The sequence below is a fragment of the Doryrhamphus excisus genome, chromosome 15, assembly GCF_030265055.1.
Source record: "Doryrhamphus excisus isolate RoL2022-K1 chromosome 15, RoL_Dexc_1.0, whole genome shotgun sequence".
In the NCBI taxonomy this organism is placed as follows: domain Eukaryota; kingdom Metazoa; phylum Chordata; class Actinopteri; order Syngnathiformes; family Syngnathidae; genus Doryrhamphus; species Doryrhamphus excisus.
Genome location: NC_080480.1, coordinates 15,702,290 through 15,727,655, shown reverse-complemented (window position 1 = coordinate 15,727,655; position 25,366 = coordinate 15,702,290). Strand labels below are relative to the sequence as shown.

Genomic DNA, 25,366 nt, shown 5'->3' with positions numbered 1-25,366 from the left:
CCTCAGTCCAAATTCAGGCACAGCTGGTATTATCATCATCATCATCATCATCATTCCCTAACCTGTTCTGGAATGTTCGAGAGCGCTGCGTACCTGCAGGGCAAGGTCACCGGGAACCTTTCTGTCCAGCTTGCAGGCCTATTTTGGGGATGATGGTTTCCTAGACGGACTCAACATCACAGCGGCTTACAAGCGGGGGGGAAATGTGCCAAATCAGGATATGAAATCTCAGACGAGAGGACATATTTTGTGCCTGGTGATAGCATCCAGACAGCAGATGGATTTTTTTTTTTTTTATAAAATTGGCATTTTAAAAAAGACTTCCATATAAGAAACTTTCTTTTGTGGACTCAAGCAACCTGAATACTGCATACATTTTGTACTACTACTGTACTTCCCTGGCTGTTTTTATGCAGTAGAATCACAGCATTCAACATTTTGAAGGATTTAACAAAAAAAAAAAGAAGACGAGGCGCGCGCTCACGGCGCTGTTCATCAGCACCAGCACCCCATGCGCGTCCCCGCACCGGTAGAGGCTGCCCGAGATCCCGGGAAGAGGAGAGTTGGATGAGTTAAAGTTGAGGGTTACGGGGTGGTGATGGTGATGAGAGGGGGACATTCTACATTCTGATATTTTTCCACGCAGAGGGGTGTGGGGGGAAAAAAGGCAGCCTTAAAATTGAATGATGACTTGCAACATATTGACTTTATTCCTCTTCTGTTTGGCTGTGCGGCATTGCTCATCACGTAAGTCCTGCTATTTTTTTTTTGTGTGTGTTATAGTTGATGTTGCGTTTTATGCGCAAAAAGTTGCATGCTAAAAAAAAATCGCAGCTGCAGTGGAGTCCTCAAGGGCACAAAAATGATAAAGACAGCAGCCTTTGTAGCTTTGTTGGAATGTTAGAGTGATGAATTATTGCTCTGATGAGGTTTTCCGTGCATGCATCTATGCAGGCAAAAGCGGATAGCGGTAGCTTCAGTCCCGCAGAATTAAGGTGCGCACACGGATGGGACTGTCTGCATTGCGGTGCTTTTAACCCCGCACTGCACGCTAAGTTTGTGCACGGCACCGCTTCAAGTTGCCCCACAAGGACGAGGGGGTTGGGTGCAGAATCTATGCGGCTGTGTCAGACATTTTGTCAATATAACGCGTGGATTCTCACTGCATGAGAGCGTGGCTCACCGCCCCTGACCGGGACCAGCCCACTGCAGCACTTTTCGGCGGGAGTCACAGTCCCATCACCTGTGTATATAAATAACCTGCACGCAATTCACCCAAAAAGGGGCAAACGTCACCTCTTTTGAATGTTAAATCATATTTAATTGGGCTCTAATTGATCATTGGGGACTTTAAGATATACAATATATGCCATATATATGCCATATGTATTAAATGCATGTCATAAGTGTGGAACTGAGAGTGGAATTCAGCATCCAATTAAGTTTTAACGATGCGGCATGCATGCCATGACTCAGATATTTTGCAGTGGAGGGGGGGGGGGGGGTGCAGGGAGGAGGGATGGGCAGCCACGTGACCTGACAGTTTGGAATATAAATATTTGAGTAGGGGAACTGAAAGATGGTCATCATCGGTGCCTGAAAAACTAACTGGCAACCTTTATTAAATAAAGTACCAATGAGATCCACTCTAATGGAGTGCATCTGGCATGTGATTACAGATCACTGTTGTCCTTTTTTAAAAAATGTGCTATACCCTGTGTGTGTTTATTTAAAACGTGGCCACTCGCCCCCCCCCCCCGCTTACAGTGAATGGCGCCATTTTTATCTGCTGTTGAATCAATACAATAGACTTCAAAGGGATGCAAGTTGTTTGTAGTACAATACTTGATCAAGCGTTAAGTGAAGGCCGGCAGTTTCTGTCTGTTGTGCTGCATAATGGGCCAATTGGGTTAGATGGGTTTAGTGGAGCCAGAGGATGAGCCAGAGGGGAAAATGGACCCGCCTCAACGGGATGAGGTGTGGCTGCCTCTGGTGTATGCTCGGGTGGGGACCGCAAAAGGCTGAAGTGTCAAAAGTGATGAGAAATGCTGTCATTGTAGTCATTCCGATTAGAGAGATTATGACTAGAAAGGCTGCCTAACAGCTACAAATATGGCTGACAGTGAAAAGTCAGCAATAGTGCCATGAAGTGCCGACAGTTGCTAGACATGCTAGTTATAGTGCCGAGAGTGACTTGAAAGGCTGCCTACAGTGCCAACAGCAACTAGATAGGCTGCCTACAGTGCCAATAGCAACTAGAAAGGCTGCCTACAGTGCCAATAGCAACTAGAAAGGCTGCCTACAGTGCCAATAGCAACTAGAAAGGCTGCCTACAGTGCCAATAGCGACTAGAAAGGCTGCATATAGTGCTAACAACAACTAGAAAGGCTGCATATAGTGCCAATAACAACTAGAAAGGCTGCCTACAGTGCCAATAGCGACTAGAAATGCTGTCTACAGTGCCAATAGCGACTAGAAAGGCTGCCTACAGTGCCAATAGCAACTAGAAAGGCTGCCTACAGTGCCAATAACGACTAGAAAGGCTGCCTACAGTGCCAATAGCAACTAGAAAGGCTGCCTATCCTGCAAAGAGTCATTAAAAGGCAGTTTACAGTATCTATCATGACACATATTGTGGCTAGAAATGTAGTCAATACCGACTAGAAAGGCTGCCTACAGTGCCAATAACAACGAGAAAGGCTGCCTACAGTCCAATAGCGACTAGAAAGGCTGCCTACAGTCCAATAGCGACTAGAAAGGCTGCCTACAATGCCAATCGTGACTAGAAAGGCTGCCTACAGTGCCAATAACAACGAGAAAGGCTGCCTACAGCGCCAATAGCAACTAGAAAGGCTGCCTACAATGCCAATCGTGACTAGAAAGGCTGCCTACAGTGCCAATAACGACTAGAAAGGCTGCCTACAGTGCCAATAGCAACTAGAAAGGCTGCCTATCCTGCAAAGAGACATTAAAAGGCAGTTTACAGTACCTATCATGACACATATTGTGGCTAGAAATGTAGTCAATACCGACTAGAAAGGCTGCCAAATCTGGCACGCCCTAGTGTCAGTCATACTAGAAAGGCTGCATATAGTACTAATAACAAATAGAAAGGCTGCTTACAGTGCCAAAAGTGACTAGAAAGGCTGCCTACAGTGCCAATAGCGACTAGAAAGGCTGCCTACAGTGCCAATAGCAACTAGAAAGGCTGCCTACAGTGCCAATAGCAACTAGAAAGGCTGCCTATCCTGCAAAGAGTCATTAAAAGGCAGTTTACAGTACTGACTAGAAAAGCCCTTTGTGGCAATAGTGACGAGAAATGCTGCCTAAAGTCAATACTATATATTGGCTATATTGCTACAGTGACTAGAAAGGCTGCATAGTGCATAGTACTAGTACATAACTACTGGTGTATAGTACCTTTGAAAAGCTGCCATATAGTAGAGCCAGTAGTGACAAGCCAGGCTGTCTAATGTGCAGAAACGTCTCAGTCAGTGACTTTGTTGCATCTTCACTGTCGTCACACATCGCCTCTCCCTCCTCCACCTCCTCCTCCCTGCAAAGTGCTGCTGCAGGAGAGTGCGTGTCCGCCGGGTCGGCCCGTCCCACACTCATATAGCAGCAGACTGATGAGTCAGCACAAACAGAGCCGGCGCTCTAAATGTGGCCACACTGTTTCCTCCACACCGCAGATGCCTGCGAATGAATAGGGATGAGGATGGAGGGTGACTATGCATGTACAAGGAGTGGGGACTAGGGTGGGGGTGGTAGCCACTGCTGTATGAAATAACATGGAGGAAAGGAAGATTTTGTCACTATGTCATTCAATACTCCTGATATTCCTGATTTCCTGATTCAGCACAACTTGCAATGGTTGTTGTTTCCGGCTGTGCGGTAACGTGAGCACTGTCGTCAGCCATCTGCAGCATGGCAATGTGTCTGATGGCACAGAGGCGTGGGAGGCGGTGTGCAGCAAGGAAGGTCACATTAACCTTGCCGGGCAGGTTTCATTCACCTGAATGTGACACAGAACAATGACCCCATGCAGGTTGGACGCCAATCCCGGCTATTTGCATCCATGTTTGACACCACAGGGGCCGCTGCAGTAGTTACATTTTAAATCATACACTTTTGGCAGCTCAAGGAGAAGGCGTGGCACATCTAGTCACAACTCTGACACGAGACATGGAGTAGAGCAGGGGTCTCAAACTCAATTTACTTGGGGGGCCACTGGAGCTAGGGTCTGGGCGAGACTGGGCCGCATCAGGTTTTCCAAAAAAAAAACAAAAAAAATGCATTTAATAAAAACAGAAAAATAGCCAAAAACTTACCACTTCCACACGGATCGGGAGGATAACTATTAACAGTTATTTAACCTTTAACATGAACATTAATCAAACGTCATAATTTTTTCTGGGTACATGATACCATACAGCATCCATATCAAACTAACATTATACTTTCGTATCAAGGCGGGGGCCTCAAACTAGTGTCCTGCGGGCCACATTTGGCCCGCCGGCCGCGTGTTTGAGACCCCTGGAGTAGAATGTTTGAGGCTTTCAAATAGTCAAAAGGCAACTTCACCTTGTGTTGTGCACCAATTGGATGCAAACGATGCTGTCACCTATTAACCCTTAGATGCACGAGTGACAAAAAAAAATGACCCATACTAGAATCAATGTGTTTTTATGCCATTTTTGCCATTTTGGTTAGGAATAATCACTTGTATGATATTTAGTATTATATTTAGGACCACACAAGAATGATTTCATGTTAGAAACATCTTAATTTTTCACTTTTTTTCCATCTTTGAAAAAGAAAATGACCCCGCACAACAATAGAAAATGTGAGGATCCATTGTGTGTTGCATAAGTTAAAAATGTGAATGGCATGATATCAAAAATATGTTTTTTGAGGAATACCTGGAATATGAAAGAAAACAACCTGACCGAGTCATTATTGACCCACTTTTGGAAGGTTGGGGTAGTAACACACAAAAAAAAATCTTAAAATGTATAAAAGGTAAGTTAAAAATGTGAATGGCATCATATCAAAACATGTTTTTTGAGGAATACCTGGAATATGGAATAATAACAATTTTTCATTACAAAGATATTTCAAGAAAACAACCTGACCGGGTCATTTTTGACCCACTTTTGGAAGGTTGGGGTAGTAACACAAAAACAAAAACATCTTAAAATGTATAAAAGGTAAGTTAAAAAAGTGAATGGCATGATATCAAAAATATGTTTTTTGAGGAATACCTGGAATATGAAATAATAACAAATTTTCATTACAAACATATTTCAAGAAAACAACCTGACCGGGTCATTTTTTACCCACTTTTGGAAGGTTGGGGTAGTAAAAATTTCTTAAAATGTAAAAATATAAATATCAAAAATATGTTTTTTGAGGAATACCTGGAATATGAAATGATGATGAAGAATGTCAAGAACGCCAAAAATGGTTTCTCCTGTTTCAATATATTTTTGGGTTGGAGAATCTGCAATTGAAAAACAAATTGCAAAAATTAGTATTTCTAATCACGATAAATGACATTGTATACATTGTAGTCATCTACAACCATGCATTCCTATTAGTGTCAAACATTTAACATGAGCTAAATGACCATTTAGTTTGACATAGCATGCGCTAATTAAAATCCAAAATGTATTCTTCTTATCAGGCTGGGCGCCACCGCTCACGACTTCGATTTTCATTAAAAGCGTCTGGCAAAGTCATTTATTTAATAACTTGTGACCCGGGCTGTCGTATTTGATTTGTCTGCAGAAGAATGTGTGGACCCGCTGGTGTCTGGCTTGTACGCATCGTCCTTCCTGGCCTCCTCCAGATATAACTTCCTCTACTCCGCCAATTTCGCCAAGTTGTATGGTGAGTCTCCGGTATATTCTAAACTTATCATGTATAAACACTAATTCCTTTCTTCGTACCCTAGGTAGCAGCGGCTGGTCGCCGTCACCCAGGGATCGACAGCCATGGCTGCAGGTGGATCTTGGCAGAAAGTACCGCCTGAGGGCCATCGCCACCCAGGGCACCTTCAACTCGTACGACTGGGTCACAAAGTACACCCTTCTCTATGGGGACAGGCCGGATTCCTGGACGCCATACATCATGAAAGGAGGCAACTCTGTGGGTATCCCAGGGAGATAATAATCAGTGTTCCGTGGAACATTAGTTTACATGACATTTTTGGACCTTAGTGCATTACTAGTTCAGCCATTTTCTTCCACTGATACTGCAGATAGCAGTCCATGTCCAGATTGGGATGTTTGGCCTGTTCCTAGGTACCTTCCACTAAAGGAAACTCGGTCCTAGGTCTACTAGGTCTATGATTGGGTATGCCAAATCGGGAATGTATGTATATCAGGAGGTATTGATTGTAGATGCTGTAACTGTCTCCTGATCCACTATGAGTACCTGGTCCTCACCCGATTCTAAGGTGCTGAGAAGGACACAGTCGTCATTAGATCAGGTCATAGGGAATGTTCTGTCAATCGATCTGTAAATTTAAAGCTTTGCCTTTTGTTTAACCTCTATCTTATTTACCATCCGATCCATCTCCTATGATCAAGATCTGAACCAGACATGGGGTTTTGGCCAACTACCTAAAGGGAGTCTGTTGAATTGCGCTTAGTATGACCGCGGTCACTATGGACCAGTTGGTTTATCCCAACTGTCATGGCTCGTACGACTCAGATCACAGGTCACAAAAAGTGCCAACAGGTTCCTATACTGCAGGGGTCTCAAACTCAATTTACCTGGGGGGCCACTGGCGCTAGGGTCTGGGCAAGGCTGGGCCGCATCAGGTTTTCTAAAAAAAAAAACAAAAAAAACGCATTTATTAAAAACAGAAAAATATACAAACTTTTTCAGTGCTTTGGTTCCGATTTTCTACAATAAAAGCTCTGATAAAACATTCCACTGTTCTCAAATATCTTAATTTTAATTTTTCTGCACAAAATAAGATGAAAAATAAATAAACAAATCAAGAATAAAGAAAATCAATCAATCAGTAATAAATAAATATAATAATAATAATAATAAAAACTTAAGAAACCACATATAGTTGGTGCGTAGACAAATTATTTTTTTCAGATTAAAATGAACAAAGCATTATTAGAGCCCTGTAGACATGACAAAACACGACTATAGTCACATTTATACTTTTTATTTACAACATATTGCGCAACTGCAGGGTCTTGAGACACATGCTAACTCGCTAAACTAGAGAGCTAGCGACCTAAAACGGTAGCCTTCAAGTTATTTCCTTTAAACTTAAATAGCCAAAAACTTACCACTTCCACACGGATAGGGAGGATAACTATTAACAGTTATTTAACCTTTAACATGAACATTAATCAAACGTAATAATTTTTTTCTGGGTACATGATACCATACAGCATGCATATCAAACTTGCGCGGGCCTGCACTAACATTAAACTTTCATATCAAGGCGGGGGGCCTCAAACTACACATTTGCGGGCCGCATGTTTGAGACCCCTGTTATACTGTATTTGTCTATACAGCCAAAACCAGACTAGTATCAAAGATTGTACATAGGCAAAATGGATCACTTGTTAAGATTGTGTTTTTGGAGGGGAAGTCAATATAATCTTTAGTCAATTCTGCAGTCAAGAGGCGTTTTATTGTTACCATCGCCTTCGGTAGCGGACTACAGAATGTTCATTATCTCTAACAACACTGCCAAAGCTCATCTCATCTCATCGCTGCTTCATCTCCAGCGTCTTAACAAGGCGCCAACAAGCTCAATAACTCTCCCTCGCCTTATCCTCATGTTTGCAGACCCTGCCTGGAAACTGGAATTATTACCAGGTGAAGAGAAATGTCTTCCATTATGCCTTTACCGCAAAACACATTCGCCTGCTGCCTTTGGCGTGGAACACAGAGAACGGAGGGAAGATCGGCGTGAGGCTGGAGCTGTTTGGATGCCATTATGGTAAACTGACAGGATAAAACACTTATTCGGATTTTGTACAAAAAGTAGTTGAACTCTAACATTAGCATTTTCTAAACACCCCTTAATCCTTTAGTACTTAGGGGCCATCCATAATTTTCAACATTTTCACGAGCGTACAAACCGTACGAGGGGGGGGAGGGGGTTAAGACATCAACGTACGCTTTTTTGAAAACCAGAAAATGTCGATGTCTGTATGTTGGAACCGCGGGACGCAGTCAAATTTTAGCGCGGATAGACTGGTCCCCTGTCGTCGTATGCTAGCGCGAGAGCGTACCAGTTCACGCGATATAATTTTTTTTATCTTGTTCGTGTTCAATACAATGTTGATGGGCAGTGACTGATTGACCAGAGTCCCAACACTATTGAACATGTTCGAATTTCCTGGCTGTATTGTCATTTGGTCAGTTGGTCATGGACCTATCAACATTTTTCATTTGGGATTGTACTTTTTTTAGGGGGGGTTGCTCAAAAGAGTACTCTTTGTACTCTTGTGAAAATGTTGAAAATTATGGATGGCCCCTTAGTTAAAGTACGTTCTATTCCCCCAGATTCTTATGTACTGCAGTACAATGGGGATGACTCAGTGGTCTATGAGTATCCCGGGAAGAGGTCCCGAACACTCAATGACCACATTGCCATAAACTTTAAAACACTGGAGCAGGACGGACTGCTGCTACACAGCGAGGGGGTCCAGGGAGACCTCTTTACCCTTGAGCTGAAGCGAGGACGTCTCTACCTGCATATCGGCCTCGGTACAATATTATTTTCACTATTTTCCCTACACAAAAAAAGCATTAGGATGTAATTCCGATGCTTGTCAAGATGAAATTCCTACCTCTTTTCTTTCAGGAAGCAGCGTCATACATAAAACTGATGGTCGCACGACTCTGGTGGCTGGAAGCCTTTTGGATAATCTCCATTGGCACTACGTCACGATCAAGCGATCTGGTCGACAGGTAAACTTCACGGTAGACAGCCACACAGTGACGGCCATCTGTAACGGAGAATTCAGTCACTTGGATCTGGACAATAAGGTAGGCTGGCATCTTGGGAGTCGTGCTCGTTAAGATACCTCGGACAACGTCTTTTGGGTGTGTTTTGTCAGTTGTATGTCGGCGGAGTGATAGAACCAAACATGCCTCATCTGCCCACCACTCCGAATTTCCGTGGCTGCCTGGAGAACGTCTTCATCAATGACGTCAATATCATCTACAAGGCTAAGAGAGAAGAAGAAGACATCGTCATACCAAGAAAGGTACCTCATCAGGAGGCTACACTGTACTCCAGGGGTCTTAAACTCAATTTACTTGGGGGTCACTGGAGCTTGGGTCTGGGTGAGACTGGGCCGCATCAGGTTTTCCAAAAAAAAAAAAACAAAAAAAAAAACACATTTATTAAAAACAAAAAAATTATAAAAATAAATCAAGAATAAAGAAAATCAATCAATCAGTAATAAATAAATAAATATAATAATAATAATAAAACGGCAAATAATAAAAACTTAAGAAACCACAAGCTAGAGAGCTAGCGATCTAAACGGTAGTCTCCAAGTTATTTCCTTTAAACTTAAAAAGCCAAAAACTTACCACTTCCACACGGATAGAGAGGATAACTATTAACAGTTATTTAACCTTTAACATGAACATTAATCAAACATTCATTCATTTTCTACCGCTTTTCCTCACGGGGGGTGCTGGAGCCTATCCCGGCTGTCTTTGGGCGAGAGGCGGGGTACACCCTGGACTGGTGGCCAGCCAATCACAGGGCACATATAGACAAACAACCATTCACACTCACATTCATACCTATGGACAATTTGGAGTCGCCAAGCTAGAGAGCTAGCAACCTAAACGGTAGCCTCCAAGTTATTTCCTTTAAACTTAAAAAGCCAAAAACTTACCACTTCCACACGGATAGAGAGTATTAACAGTTATTTAACCTTAAACATGAACATTAATCAAACATAATAATTTTTTTCCCATATCAAACTTGACATTAAACTTTCATATCAAGGCCGGGGCCTAAACTAGCGTCCTGCGGGCCACATTTGGCCCACGGGCCGTGTGTTTGAGACCCCTGCTGTACTCTGTCCACATTGACTCTAATCTAATTTTCAGAAAAAGATGCACTTCGCCTGTCGTGACATTCTCCTCAAACCGATGACCTTTGCCGGACCCAACAACTACCTGCAAGTTCCGGGCTTCTTCAGGAGGCCACGGATGTTTGTCAAGTTCAAGTTCCGCTCGTGGGACTACACAGGGCTGCTCATGTTCACGAGTTTCGCAGATGACCTGGGTGCCCTGGAGTTGGGTCTAAGCGAGGGCCAAATCAACGTAACAATCTTCCAGCCCGGGAAGAAGAAATTGCAGTTTGCTGCAGGTAGACTATGATAATAGTATGATTTTAGATTTAATCCCTGCTTTAACTGGTTTATCTTTGCTGTTTTAGGTTACAGGCTTAACGATGGTTACTGGCATTCAGTGGATTTGGCAGCCAGAGATAACCTCCTCACACTCACAATCGACGAGGAAGAGGGTTCCCCGCTGAAGATCACCAACCCCTTCACAATACGCACAGGGGACCGCTACTTTTTTGGAGGTGAACTGAGAACCGACTACCCACAGTACCGCGATTAACTCGTTGGCGCTTTTAACTCGTTTGTGTCCTCGCGCACACAGGATGTCCGAAAACCAACAACACAATACGAAAGTGTGAGACCAAGCTAAACCGCTTCCACGGCTGCATGCAGCACATCTTCATCGACAACGAGCAGCTTGACATTGACATTATCTTGCAGCGACAGTGGGGGCGCTATGCTGAACTGCTGTTAGGAACATGTGGCATCACCGACAGGTACACGATTATTTTGTGCAGCCATACCCTGAAAAAAAATATTTTCATCTCTTTATGACATTAAAGTAGTTCTAATTATTTATTTTATAACCTATATAAACACTATTTTATATACTGTACAATCTGAAATTCAGATGAGGCGGGGTACACCCTGGACTGGTGGCCAGCCAATCACAGGGCACATATAGACAAACAACCATTCACACTCACATTCATACCTATGGACAATTTGGAGTCGCTAATTAACCTAGCATGTTTTTGGAATGTGGGAGGAAACCGGAGTACCCGGAGAAAACCCACGCATGCACGGACATTGTACTCAGGTTTCCCAACTGTGAGGCCTGCGCACTAACCACTCATACACCGTGCAGTGCGATGTAGGAATATTTTACTAGTTAGAGTGTCAAAAATATGTTTATGACCTCCTAAATATGGCTTTTAACACTATTAGAGCCCTCTAGACATGAAATAACACCCCTATAGTCACCTTTAGACTTTCATTCATTCATTTTCTACCACTTACCCTCACAAGGGTCGTGTGTGTGGGGGTTGGAGGGGGGTGCCGGAGCCTATCCCAGCTGTCTTCGGGCAAGAGGCGGGGTACACCCAATCACAGGGCACATATAGACAAACAACCATTCACACTCACATTCATACCTATGGACAATTTGGAGTCGCTAATTAACCTAGCATGTTTTTGGAATGTGGGAGGAAACCGGAGTACCCGGAGAAAACCCACACATGCACGGGGAGGACATGCAACTCCACACAGAGATGGCCGAGGGTTGGGAAAGACAAAATATCAAGCCAAAAAGTTACCACTTCCACACAAAATCAGAGGAGAACTCATTCATTCATTCATTTTCTACCACGGGGGAGGTGGGGGGTGCTGGAGCCTATCCCAGCCGTCTTCGGGCGAGAGGCGGGGTACACCCTGGACTAGTGGCCAGCTAATCACAGGGCACATATAGACAAACAACCATTCACACTCACATTCATACCTATGGACAATTTGGAGTCGCTAATTAACCTAGCATGTTTTTGGAAAGTGGGAGGAAACCGGATGTACGCATGGGGAGAACATGCAAACTCCACACAGAGATGGCCGACGGTGGAATTGAACCCTGCGCGCTAACCACTCGACCACCGTGCCACAATCTGAAATTATGAAAAAAAAATATTTTGTTTCTAAAATAAATAACATTTTTTAAATGGCTAAAATGTGCATATATTTTTGTTTTGTTTTGTTTTCCAGATGTAGTCCCAATCCCTGTGAGCACGAAGGCAGATGCATCCAATCCTGGGATGACTTCATCTGTCTGTGTGAAAACACCGGCTATAAAGGAGAAGTGTGTCATATGTGTAAGTCGTGTAAAAGTCATGTGATCAGTTCCAGTGAATAGAATTATTATATATATATTTTTTTTAACAGCTGTTTATAAAGAGTCATGCGAAGCCTACAGGCTCAGTGGCAAGTACTGGTCTGGAAATTACACCATTGATCCGGATCTGAGCGGACCGCTGAAGCCATTTGAGGTGTACTGTAAAATGAAATGTAAGATCATGATGTCTGTTTTTTAGTTCAATTTAAGTTGCGTTATTGTTATATAATGTTACTTGTGTTGCGTTTTCCAGCCTACAAAGCTTGGACCGTGATCATGCATGACCGCGTGGACGGCACCAAGGTGAAGGGGAGTTCGATTGACAAGCCGTACATCGGTGACGTCAACTACTGGAATGCTACCTGGGATGATGTCACGGCCGTCGCCAACACTTCCATGTACTGCGAGCAGTGGGTGGACTACTCCTGCTACAAATCCCGTTTCCTCAACACGCCCGGTGAGTGCACTATTTTGGTAACGTGACAATCGAAAAATGAAGGTGCAATGATACTTTTTTGATTTAGACGGACGACCTTTTGGTTACTGGATCGGCCGCAACAATGAAAGTCATTACTACTGGGGCGGAACATTCCGAGAAGTCCAAAAGTGCGGTTGCGCCATCAACCAAACCTGCATCGACCCCAAGTATCAATGCAACTGTGATGCAGACTACAGACAATGGTAAGACTAGGACTTAGTGTTATGGTTTGTGTCCGGTCTAACTCTGACGTTGTGACCCTTTAAGGTACGCGGATAAAGGCTACCTGGACTTTAGGGACCACCTTCCTGTCAGGAGGGTGGTGATTGGCGACACCAACAGGACCGGCTCAGAAGCACAGTTCACAGTAGGACCCCTTCGCTGCCATGGCGATAGTGAGTTAAACTTGTTAACTTTTGATTGCCTAACACAGGGGTCTCAAACACGCGGCGCGACGCTAGTTTGATATGGATGCTGTATGGTATCATGTACCCAGAAAAAATTATTACGTTTGATTAATGTTCATGTTAAAGGTTAAATAACTGTTAATAGTTATCCTCTCTATCCGTGTGGAAGTGGTAAGTTTTTGGCTTTTTAAGTTTAAAGGAAATAACTTGGAGGCTACCGTTGAGGTCGCTAGCTCTCTAGCTTGCGAGTTAGCATGTGTCTCACGACCCTGCAGTTGCGCAATATGTTGTAAGTAAAAAGAGTATAAATGTCGACTATAGTTGTGTTTTGTCATGTCTACAGGGCTCTAATAATGATTTGTTCATTTTAATCTGAAAAAAAAATGGTTTTATTAATTTTAATTTTATTATTATTATTATTATTATTATATTTATGTATTACTGATTGATAGATTTTCAGTGGCCCCCTAGTAAATTGAGTTTGAGACCCCTGGCTACAACAACTTGCATATCTTGTCACCGTTTGTAGGAAACATCTGGAACACGATATCCTTCACCAAGCCCGCCAACATCACCTTCCCGACCTTCAAGCCGGGTTCCAGTGCCGACATCTCCTTCCACTTCAAAACCTATCGATACGACTCTGTCTTTTTGGAGAACTCGGATGACCACCTTCGGAACTTTATTCGGATAGAGCTCAATAGTGAGTCCACTCCAAAACGACCTGTAGACCCTTGAACTTATAACAACCCTTATAATATCGGAACCAGAACTACATGGACAGAATGACAACCTTGACTTAAGTCTTTGGACGTAATATCTAACCAAGTTCCCGCCTTCTTTTCAGCCACCCATAATATTGTATTCATATTCATGGTGGGGGACGGCATCCAGAACGTGACCCTACGCTCCCCTGTACCACTCAATGATAACGAGTGGCACTTCGTTCAAGCCGAGATCAACGTCAAGTTGGCTCGGATCAAAGTCGACTACCAACCTTGGGCGGTCAGGCGTTTCCCGAGTCAGACTTACGTAACCATGAAGTTCACCAATCCTCTTGTAGTAGGTAGGTGTGATGTCATCTGGTTATCTTAAAGGAAACTATAACTGATACGGATCTTTTATTAGGTTCACGGAACTTCACCCAGAAACCTTTTTTGGGTTGCCTAAGAGGATTACGGTTGAACGGTGTTCCCCTGGATTTGGAAGGGAAGGTGGATGAAGAACGAGGTATTAGAAGGAACTGTACGGGACAGTGTCTCAACGCCACTATACCGTGTCGCAACAGTGGACAGTGTATCGAAGGTTACGCTTCCTACACCTGTGACTGCAATAACACCGCCTTTGATGGCTTCTACTGCCATAAAGGTAAGTTTTTTTGGAAGTTGAAACCCCCCAAAAAGGCTTAAATGCTTCTCACGTCTTGTTTAAAGACATCGGTGCCTACTTCGAGTTGGGCTCCTGGCTGAGGTATAACGTGCGGAAGAAACCGATATCCGATGAGGCGGCTTGGGCCAACTGGATCGACCCGCATTATGACAATTTCAGCTTGGGCTACAACGACACGGCGGATGATATCGAGTTCAGTTTCAGCACCGTTTACACTCCGGCTGTGTTGCTCTACATCAGCTCCTTCGTCCATGACTACATCGCTGTGGTACTCAAGACCGACGGTGAGAGCAACCACGTTAGATTGTCCGGAAGTCCAAATACTAGCTTCTGTTTGCTTTGTCCACGCAGGTAGCGTAGATCTGAGGTATAAACTGGGACTCATTACCCACAAGTACGAGCTGACTCGAAGGAACCTGGCAGACGGATACCCGCATTATATCAACATAACCAGACACAACAGGACCATCAAAACACAGGTCTAAGATTCCATCCATCCATCCATTATCCGGGTCGCGGGGGCAGCAATCTTAGTAGGGAAGCCCAGACCTCCTCCAGTCCAGGACACCAAGGCTTTCCCAGGCCAGCTGTGAGACATAATCCCTCCAGCGTGTCCTAGGTCTGCCCCGGGGCCTTTTCCCGGCTGGGCATGCCCGGAACACCTCACCTAGGGAGGCGTCCGGGAGGCATCCGGACTAGATGCCCGAGCCACCTCAACTGACTCCTCTCGATGTGAAGGAGAAGCGGCTCTACTCTGAGCCCCTCCCGGATGACTGAGCTCCTCACCCTATCTCTTAGGGTGAGTCCAGCTACCCTACGGAGGAAACTCATTTCAGCCGCCTGAAGACCCAAGACCCAAAGCTCATGACCGTAGGTGAGGGTGGGAACATAGATCCACCGGTAAATTGAGAGCTTTGCCCTCTATGGCTCAACTCTCTTTTCACCACGACGGTCCGGTACAGAGACCGCCTTACTGCCGAGGCTGCACCGATCTGTCTGTCGACCTCAGGCTCCCACTTTCCCCTCACTCGTGAACAAGTCCCCGAGATACTTAATCTCCTCCAACCGGGGCAGGACCTCATTCCCAACACGGAGGGAGCACTCCACCCTTTTCCGACTGAAAACCATGGCCTCTGATTTGGAGGTACTGAGATTCCAACTGAGGTCTAAGATTCCAACATTCCCAAATAGCAAACCATGGTACTATCTAGGATCTAGTCGCAATTCCAATGGAAACCGTTAAGATCCTTCGCCAAACACATTCCCATGGTCACTTGCTCAGTTTGTATGGCTCAGTTTTTTCCGCCGGATGTGACCCACAGATACGTATGGACTTCGGACTGACACCGTAGTGACAAGGAGTATCGAACCAATGCTACTTCAACCACAACAAAACCAATACTCTTCACTCACATGTCCGAATAACATGCTAACTTTTATCTCCGTTTTGCTAAAGGTTGATTTCATGGAGCCTATTGTGGAGAAAATCACTTTAGTGGAGGACGCAAGGTTTGACTCCCCAAAATCCATGTTCCTGGGCAGAGTGATGGGTAAACCGATCATTTACAATAAAAAATGTGACGTATTTTACGTATTATAATATTCCTACCCTAATGTTTGTCTGTCAGAGGTCGGAGACATTGACTACGAGATCCAGAGACACAACGCCCCGGGTTTTATCGGCTGCATATCCGGAGTGAGGTACAACGTCTACGCCCCGTTAAAGGCTCTCTTCCGACCCAATGAAACAGATCCTCCGGTAACGACACAAGGTTACGTTTCCGAGTCCAACTGTGGCGCATTTCCGCCGATCCTCGGTTACGTCCCTTGGGAAGTAGATCCGTGGTTTACTACCATAGGTGGGTGTGTTCACATGGAAACGCAAAAAATATACATTTTCTGATGTACTTACTGGAAATATCTACTTTTCAGAGTATATATACATCCATGACGACCTTGGCCTGTTTTGGATAATAGGTGATATTATTTTTCTTCTTTTCATCTTTCATATATATGAACATTTTCTAGATTCTTATATGAAGCTTTATGCTAAGTACTGTCCATTCAGAAAAATGTCCAATAAGCAGTGGATGACAAAATACATGTAAAACACATTATATAGTATATTAATAATTCAACAAATTAAAGAAGCATAAAAAAACTCAATATATACACTATTAACTCTTCATTCCTGTGAGTTATTTTGTCCGTTTTCACTCATCCAACCGTGATCTATTTTATACTTATTATTATTATTACTTATTTATTATGACTGTCAAATAATTTGCAGTGACAAGAATTTTGACTACTGACTATTTTGACTCCACATTTCCTATTTTAAAGTAACAAATAAATGCATTTGGAATAAATAAATTCAACAAAGTTATTTAATTAGACAGGGGGTGGGCGGGATTAAATAGGATTTGCTTCTTCCTACTCCTATTGGACATGTGGAAGTAAGTATTATGTGATGTATTCCAATGTACCTTATATGCATGTCCAAATATATTAAAGTACAGTAAACCTCGGATATATCGGACTCGGATATATCGGAAATTCGCTCACAACGGACAGATAAAAAAGAACCGATTTTTCTGTAATGCATTTCCAATAAAAATTAATTGCATATATCGGATTTTTTATAACGGATTTCACCTATTTCGGACAAAATCTCCAGTCCCGTTCCAATGCATTTCCATTAAATTTCCCTCGCATATATCGGATGGCCGCATCGTGGCGCTCCGATTCGCCGAATCGTGACAGGCCGCTATACGACGTCATTTGCAGCGTTTGCAGCGTTGCCTGCGCGTCCAGGTACATTGGAAACATAGTCAAGGAAGTGCCTTTTTATAACGGATAAAATCCGATTTACGCATATACCGGATATAAATCCGATATATGCGTAAAACGGACATTTTCCGGTATACGCATATAACGGATTTCGCTTATATCGGACAAAACCAGTGGGAACAATTGAATCCGATATATCAGAGGTTTACTGTATTACCATTACCCATCTAACCAATTGTTTATTATTATTATTATTATTACTACTACCACACATTTACATTTGCACGCAAATTTTAAGATGTATTTTTCCATCTCTATCCATCTATTCATCCCCATATTTCACCTCATCAGAAGATAAACAGCGTCGTATTACAGATGTAGGCAACAAATTACATCCGGCGACCCCAATGAGCAGGAGAGTTTGGGATTTAAATTCCATCCCTCGGCACGGTCCATGTCTGAGACCTTGACCGGATCAGCTCTGTTTAGTCTGCACGGGCCTAGATTACCGCCGGTTATTGATGGACGCTCCGTATTTATACGTCACCACTGCGCGGATTCAGATGTATTATGCTAATGCGGAACATCAGACCGTTAGGAAAGATTATATAGCGGGCAACACAATAGCGGATTGCATCTCCAATGAGCTTTGTATGTATCGGCATTCCCTTATGGAAAAAAAAAATATTGCAGTATATTGGCAAATATAATGCTATGTATTAGGAAATATATTTCCATATATGGGATCTTATGTTTCTATTTTCCAATATATTGCAATATATGCGTACATCATATATGTGTATATATTGATACATATACAAAATATCTTTATATTTTTACATATATAAAATTGGGATAAAAAAATTGGGATATATAAGCTCATATATTATATATTTGGATATAATATATTTCAATATATTGAAAGTGGCAATCATTTGTATATTCTGCAATATATTGCCATATATTACATGAATATATAATATATTGTATAATATATGTACAAAAATATATGATTCCATGTATTTATAATATATAATGTATTGGAAAATATAATGGAAAAATATTATAATATAATACAATATATTTAAAGTAATATATTGATAAATAAATTTTCTTTTCATAAGGTTATGAAAGGTGATAGAAAGTTAGAAATGACAGTATGACATTTTGAACATTAAGCTAAATAAATATCCTACACAAGAAATAAATGATGACTAAAATATGCATTATAACACCATCTGGTTGCTAATTCAAATTTTTAATCCCGCAGTTATCGCCATCCTGGCACTGCTGTTGCTGCTGGCGGGCTTGTACGCCATCTACGTGTACGCGTACCAGCAGAAGGGCAGCTACCGCACCAACGAGCCCAAAAACCTGGAGTCCCCCAGCAGTTCCCGACCCCTCACGGAAACACTGAGACGGGATAAGAAGAGCCTGGCCGGAATCGAAGAGTAGAAGTGGACAGTGGAAGCTAAGCTAACAAGGGGGACCAATGGGACATTGACTTTGGGGAGCACTCGTGTTATGTTAGTTCATTTGCATTGATTACTTTGGTATTGCTAGTGGGTTTGACACAGTGGACGGCCTCAATCATATCTGAAAGGGGGGGGGGGGGGGGTTAGCGAGCATCACCGTCAATTCCACCATCCAGCCAAAGGGATTAGCCACACTACACTAGCTAATGCATGTTTTGGTGTCCATCAGGGATGTGTTCTAGGTCCCACATTGTTCAGTACTAACAGGATACAGAATACGTACGATTGGAGTTCTTGACTTTGTAGGTGATGCCGACCTTGATGTTACTGGAGAACCAATCTCTGGAATCGTCCTCGATGTCCTGGTTGAAGACTGAAAACGCAGACAGTCAATCATTTTTTCCGGAAACTGATCTCGGTTCAGTGTTGGAACTGATATAGGAGTTTAACTTACCTTGTTCTGGAACCAATGAACCAGTTATTTACATTCTTTAGAGTCCTGGTGCTCCTGTTCTTACTTTACGGCTGTGAGACCTCAATATTAACCTGTGACGGCAGATTGTACTCTTTTTGGTACAAAGTCTCCGAGATCCGAATAGGATAATCTTATATTGTGATCGCCAACTAAGACCACGAATGATCCAACTAATGTTGGGTGTTCAGAACCCAAAATGATCACTTCAGGCATATACAGTAAACCTCGGATATATCGGATTCAATTGTTCCCACTGGTTTTGTCCGATATAAGCGAAATCCGTTATATGCGTATACCGGAAAATGTCCGTTTTACGCATATATCGGATTTATATCTGGTATATGCGTAAATCGGATTTTATCCGTTATAAAAAGGCACTTCCTTGACTATGTTTCCAATGTACATGGACGCGCAGGCAACGCTGCAAATGACGTCGTATAGCGGCCTGTCACGATTCGGCGAATCGGAGCACCACGATGCGGCCATCCGATATATGCGAGGGAAATTTAATGGAAATGCATTGGAACGGGACTGGAGATTTTGTCCGAAATAGGCGAAATCCGTTATAAAAAATCCGATATATGCAATGAATTTTTATTGGAAATGCATTACAGAAAAATCGGTTCTTTTTTATCTGTCCGTTGTGAGCGAATTTCCGATATATCCGAGTCCGATATATCCGAGGTTTACTGTATGTCCGACACTGCAAAGTTAGCCCAATTAAAAGGTTGAAATAATTTATGTCAAAATTTTGAAGCAACATTTTCCAGCAATAAGCACAGGGTGCAAGTACTTCTACTTGAAACAGGAATGAAATAAAAGTACATGCTAATTTAGTGTACAAGGTTATATTTAGACTATTTAAAAATACAAAAATTACAAAACTTTGTTGTAAATATTGCACAGAGTGGTGAACAGTGAACAGGGATGGAGTGAGGTTCCTAAAGTACATATCCAAATAGAATATTGCAATACCGTAGTTACTTACATATATGCAGTGATGATGTGACGTTTATTCTGTAGTATGCGCCCCAGAAAAAAAAACACAGGAAGTCAAAATCCATGCTTTGTACTGCTTCCCATGTAAAAAAAAAAAAAAAGGTAACTTTATTATAAATAGCTGGTGAAGGACCACTTGAAGGGGGTCTGGTGGGGTGTGGGGGGGGGTATAACATTGGATGTAAATACTACAATACCATAATTAACCTACAGAGGTGTGGAAGTGGATGGAGTTAGCTTCCACGAGGTGTAAAAGTAGATCAAGAAAATGTAAAATTAATTAAAAAAATACATTATGGAGTCTTGAGAACTGTGGAAAAAGTTCCAAAAAGCATTCCGATGAGTTAAACCCACTAGCAAAAGCCATCAAGGACTAAAAGTCCCAACTCAAATCACGACCTGTTTAATACATTAAATCATATTTTATTTACTTTTTAACGTTTGAACCCCCATTGGATGGGATCCGATGCCTGGTGCTGTACATAGTTTGTATTTTGCAATAAGAAAGTCAACCCCCCCACCCCCACACACACTTATTTTTGCCAGTCGCCAACAAGTCTCACTCTGTCCTGCAGGGTGAAATACTGAAGTGCCTCATCTGAGCAAGCTTGACCCCCCCCCTTAAGTAACTAGATATGAAAATTAATTCTAACTTAACCTCCTGATATCCGACTGTACGTGAAAGCTATACCTTCATTGACGACAATCTCTCCGTGATTACTTCAAAAATATACGAAAAAAATAACAAAACAAGACTTGTTTGTGAATGAAATATGCTGGCAAAGAATGAATACAAATATTACAAGACATAAAATACTGTAAGTTTCAAGCATAACTGTGCATCACGTATACACAAAGTACGTGGTAAACAAACAATACTGTGTTAGTCGTGCTGTACAGTAGATCGCAGCTTTGCCGGTGGCAGTATTTACTTAAAAATATAATACTGTAATAATAATAATAATAATGAGGTGGCGAATTGACGACCATACTAGGTGCTTTCACTTGCATGGTTAGCATAATTTGGTAGTTTGTAAACATGGGTCTGTTCCCACCTTGGTGCGGTTCCTTTTCATAACAAAAAAAAACCCAAAACACCTGACATTGCAACTTGTAAACAGGAATTGCTAACAGTGCTAACAAAGACAACATGCCAGAAACGGTCATAATTACATGGATAATGTAGCAGTAGCAGACTGACGTATAAAAACAACATGGTGCTAACCGTTTCATAACTCAAAGCAATTTGACGTATGTAAAATTTAGCCAAACATTGAACTCCTCCGCCATGACACCTGCGTGCTTTGTTTGTACTGTACTGTGTATTTATTATCAATAAATATGTACTTACTGTAACTAATACTAAAAATACCATCAGTAAGTTTGTTGCAAAATTATTATTTGATACAAAAAAAAAAATTCTGGAAAAATTACATATTTAATTCTTGAAAAATATTTTGCTATTTTGACTTTTTTTTTGTAAAATTATATTTTTTGTAAAATAATGTCATAAACCCGACTATTCTTGTAGTTGAAATGTGAAAACAAACAAAAAAAATAATTTACCAGCTAAAATAATGTTTAAAGTTGGTTTAAAAAATTGGTAAAAATAAGTCCCAATTAGAAAAAAAATGCACTTTTTTCTCGGATTTTGCACAATTTCATGGCGGAGACCGAGGATCTTGGTCTCTAAAAGTTTGGTGAGCACTTCTTTAAAGCTTAAATTTATGATTTCCAATTCCGTCAATACCACAACCATATGAACCGCACCAAGGCGGAAAGGTTTAAAAGAGATTAAAAAAGGTGCTAATGTATTTTCACCCAAAATCACTGTAAACGTACGGGTGGGGGGGTGAGGGGGGGGGCATAATGGTGTAACGCTAACTTTTTACTGATATTTCATGCGTCTTATGGTAGCGTCCCATTCAACTCAGATGCGACTTTAAGTTTGAGCTTTGCAGTAGCAGTCATTACTATGTTACTGTTCCTTTAAGAGACTTTAATTCCATTTTGACGTTTAAGCTAGCTTTACAGAAAGCTCAGGACAGACAGAGAAAGTACAATTACTTGCTCCCTTTAGCTATTGGAATGTACATTTCTTAGTTTCTACTTTTGAATTGCTTGATTGTACAGAGGGATGATGCTAAAAGTACAAAACTACTGCGTGCGGCTAACAATGTATGCTAATGTACTGATAGATGCTGGCAATGATAACACTATATTTTTGAAGAATACGCTGTAAAGATGAATGTAAACGGCAGGATTAGGTGTTTAAAATGAACACTGACAAAATGTATTACTGTTAGCTTGTTAGCTTAGCATCTCACTTACCACGCACTGTCCATGAAGTGTGTTTGTTTACTTGCTCTTGTCTTTTAATTTGGCATGACTCATGTCTTTTTCTTAGCTAACTTCCTGGTAGCCTAGCTAACTTCCTGGTTGACTGGCTTGCTTCCTGTTTGTCTTGACAACTTCCTGGTTGCCTGGCTAACTAACTGTTTGGCTGGCTAGCTTCCTGGTAGTATTTGCCAACAACCCAGATTCACTTCCTGTTGCACACAATTAAAGGCAATTTAGGGTGACAAGAGCCTTAAATGCCCACTAGAGGGGGCAAGATGTTGTTTAGCCGAGTTCCATCAAAACACTAATTCCGGTTTGTGCTCTCACTTTATCTTTGTGTCACTGTAAATGTCCATTATTATGATTATTATCATTATTGTATATATAAACCAAATTCACCTCAATAAAAAAAATCCTGAAGGACACAGTGGAGTTTTTTTTTTTAAATGCAGACAAGCACCACCAGGAAACACATTTAATGTATAAAGTTAAACCTTTATTTTTTTTATTATTATTACTATAGGCATTCGCTGTACATAGCTGTCAACTCCTTTATATTGTATTGACAAAGACCTCTTTATAAGTCGTAATGGGAAAACAGATCTGATTAGGTTTGATGAGGTTTCACATTCACATTACAGGGGGGGGGGTTCAGATTTGGTTCAATACGGTTTCGCTTGGTTGTTTTGTCGTATTTCTGCATTTGTCGCTTGTTTGGAGGAGCATTAGGGCCACACTGCTGTGTAATTCTATGTAAAAAAAAAGTCGTAATGTAACAAGAATACATGTATTTTATTGGGGAAAAAAAGCGGGGAGTCATATTTATTGGATAAAATTATGAAAACTCAAAATTATGAGTTTATATTTCTGACTTTTGGTTTGTTTTCTTGTTGTTTTTGTAAAATTACTCCTAAATTTGTGACTTTTTCCTCAACAAAATGATGACTTCATACTTCTAATATGAGGCTTTTTTCGTGTAAAAATATTTTGTAATATTATTGTTATATATTTTATTCACATAAAATTCACTGGAGTTTTTATTTGAGTAAAATTACTATGTAATTTTTTTTGTAAAATTTTCTTCCTCTGAAAAAATTAAGACAATTCCTTTTTTTTTGCCTTTTATTTCATAAAATTATTGTAAACTTTGCTTTCCTAAAATGTATACATAACACATTGAGTTTGTTTTTTTGTATAATTTAAATTTGTTACGACTTCCTACTAATTATGTTGGGACTTTCTTCTTATTGGAGCAAATTATGTTTTATTCTCATAAAACCAGGGCTTCAATGTAAAATTACACCTTTTCCCCTACATATTAACAACATATTTATGTAAAATTATGACTTAATCCATGTAAAATTTATTATGGATTTAATTTAAATAATTTGTATTTCCTCTTAAAATTATTTCTTTAGTCTCTGGAAATTATAACTTTATTAAAAATGTATGCATTGTGAAATGATTAATTATGAATTAATTTTTTGGTCAAAAAGATCATGTTATTTTACTAAAATTTGTTTTAATTCCTCTAAAATTAGATATAAAAATTGTGACTTTTCTATTAAAATTCAGAATTTTCTCATATAAATAGATTCTTTATTCAGACTTTCCTTTTCAGTGTGGCCCCAATACGCCTTCTTATTTTTATGTGGAACCATTTTGGCACCTTCTCTGACTTATGAAGGAAGACGTTAGCTGTGTTAATTGATTAATCACTTTGCCTGTCAACTAAAAATGCTACCAAAGTACCAAATTGACCTGTAAATGCGTTAAATAATAATTAAAAAAAAAAAAACAATACAAAATAGGTGAGATCTCTTCGCCGTCGCCATCTATAGGTTACATTCAGTCAGTCGGTTTCTTGCCTATTACATATTTTCTGGCTGCAGAACAAGGAAGTAAATGCAGGTTTTTACACCACGGTGATGGAACGATACTTGAACTGCTGCTTGAACTAAATGCGTTTATTTATCTTGAAAGACGGCACGTGCATGCTTGCTAGCGAAAGCCGGCGCTGGAGGAACGGAAGTTGAGCCTTAAAGTCTAAAAAAAAAAAAAAAAAAAAAAAAGAGCGCTGTAACAGAACTACACTAAGCTGCAGGATCTTGGATCTTAGATGAACAGAAAGAAGAACCCTCAGCAACACGGACTAATAGTATATTGAGAAGCGTGGCGTATACATACTGCTGGAGGCGGAGCTTTGTCTGCAGTGGGGGCGGGGGGGGGGGGGGGGGGAATGCACCTGCAAACAAGCAGGGAGGGGTTGGAGATCTATTTTTGGAAGCGCAGCAGCGAGGACAGAGATGACGTGCGATGCTGCGGAGAGGGACGGAGACGTTTTCGCGGGCTTAAGGACAGCGGGGCTAAGACATGTCCACTTCCCGCTCGATGCCCACATACTTGAGGGCGTCGGCTTGGCTGTATCTGCGCCGGGAAGAAGCCAAGAACCGCAGTTAGAACACAGGAATTTTGAGGAATACCTCAGAAAAAAAACAACATACTCCCGGATATTTAGAGATATTTTTCTTTGAGGTTTTTTTTTTTTTAAGAAGTTTCATGTATTAAAATCCAACAAAAGTCAATTCTGAATAAATGAGGACTGACTGTAAATGAGTTTTATGGCGCCCCCTATGGGTTAGGTACAATATTAGACAAATGTTCATTGATTTAGGACCGAATAGTCCCTGTAACTTGTTTGCTTTTCAACCTATCTTGCTTTTTTTTTTTTTTTTTTACATTTTACGCATGCTTTTCAGTGCCCTATCAGAAACATAAA

At 41.3% G+C, this 25,366-nt stretch overlaps 3 protein-coding genes across 4 annotated transcripts in view; 1 reads left to right on the top strand and 2 right to left on the bottom strand.

Annotated features, from left to right (window-relative positions):
* The window catches only part of plekhh3 (pleckstrin homology, MyTH4 and FERM domain containing H3), a 55,688-nt gene extending 51,042 nt beyond the window's left edge, over window positions 1–4,646 (bottom strand). The window contains exon 1 of the mRNA XM_058050186.1: window positions 3,421–4,646. The gene's annotated coding sequence lies outside the window, so the exon portion shown is untranslated. The remainder of the gene's footprint in view (window positions 1–3,420) is intronic.
* cntnap1 (contactin associated protein 1) lies at window positions 27–23,010 on the top strand. The gene is made up of 24 exons (XM_058050183.1): window positions 27–747; window positions 5,791–5,892; window positions 5,957–6,150; window positions 7,825–7,978; window positions 8,548–8,751; window positions 8,849–9,033; window positions 9,105–9,254; window positions 10,117–10,378; window positions 10,448–10,597; window positions 10,678–10,852; window positions 12,108–12,214; window positions 12,285–12,407; window positions 12,488–12,691; window positions 12,759–12,915; window positions 12,980–13,107; window positions 13,649–13,822; window positions 13,967–14,185; window positions 14,248–14,487; window positions 14,553–14,792; window positions 14,860–14,987; window positions 15,965–16,058; window positions 16,137–16,367; window positions 16,441–16,485; window positions 18,569–23,010. The coding sequence occupies exons 1-24, from the start codon at window positions 684–686 to the stop codon at window positions 18,751–18,753; spliced, it is 3,915 nt and encodes a 1,304-aa protein (XP_057906166.1). The 5' UTR covers window positions 27–683; the 3' UTR covers window positions 18,754–23,010.
* Window positions 20,789–25,366, bottom strand: part of ezh1 (enhancer of zeste 1 polycomb repressive complex 2 subunit) — a 29,855-nt gene continuing 25,277 nt past the window's right edge. Inside the window, exon 24 of one of the 2 annotated variants that reach the window (XM_058050184.1) lies at window positions 20,789–25,014. In XM_058050184.1, the coding sequence (XP_057906167.1) occupies window positions 24,954–25,014 (61 nt within the window). In that variant the 3' untranslated portion in view covers window positions 20,789–24,953. The remainder of the gene's footprint in view (window positions 25,015–25,366) is intronic. The other variant, XM_058050185.1, reaches the window with a different exon arrangement.

Coding starts and splice junctions, on each gene's coding strand:
- cntnap1 (XM_058050183.1), top strand. CDS start 684: ATGATGACTTGCAACATATTGACTTTATTCCTCTTCTGTTTGGCTGTG. Junction 7,979..8,547: donor GCTGTTTGGATGCCATTATG/GTAAACTGACAG, acceptor CTATTCCCCCAG/ATTCTTATGTACTGCAGTAC. Junction 12,408..12,487: donor GGTGTACTGTAAAATGAAAT/GTAAGATCATGA, acceptor TGCGTTTTCCAG/CCTACAAAGCTTGGACCGTG.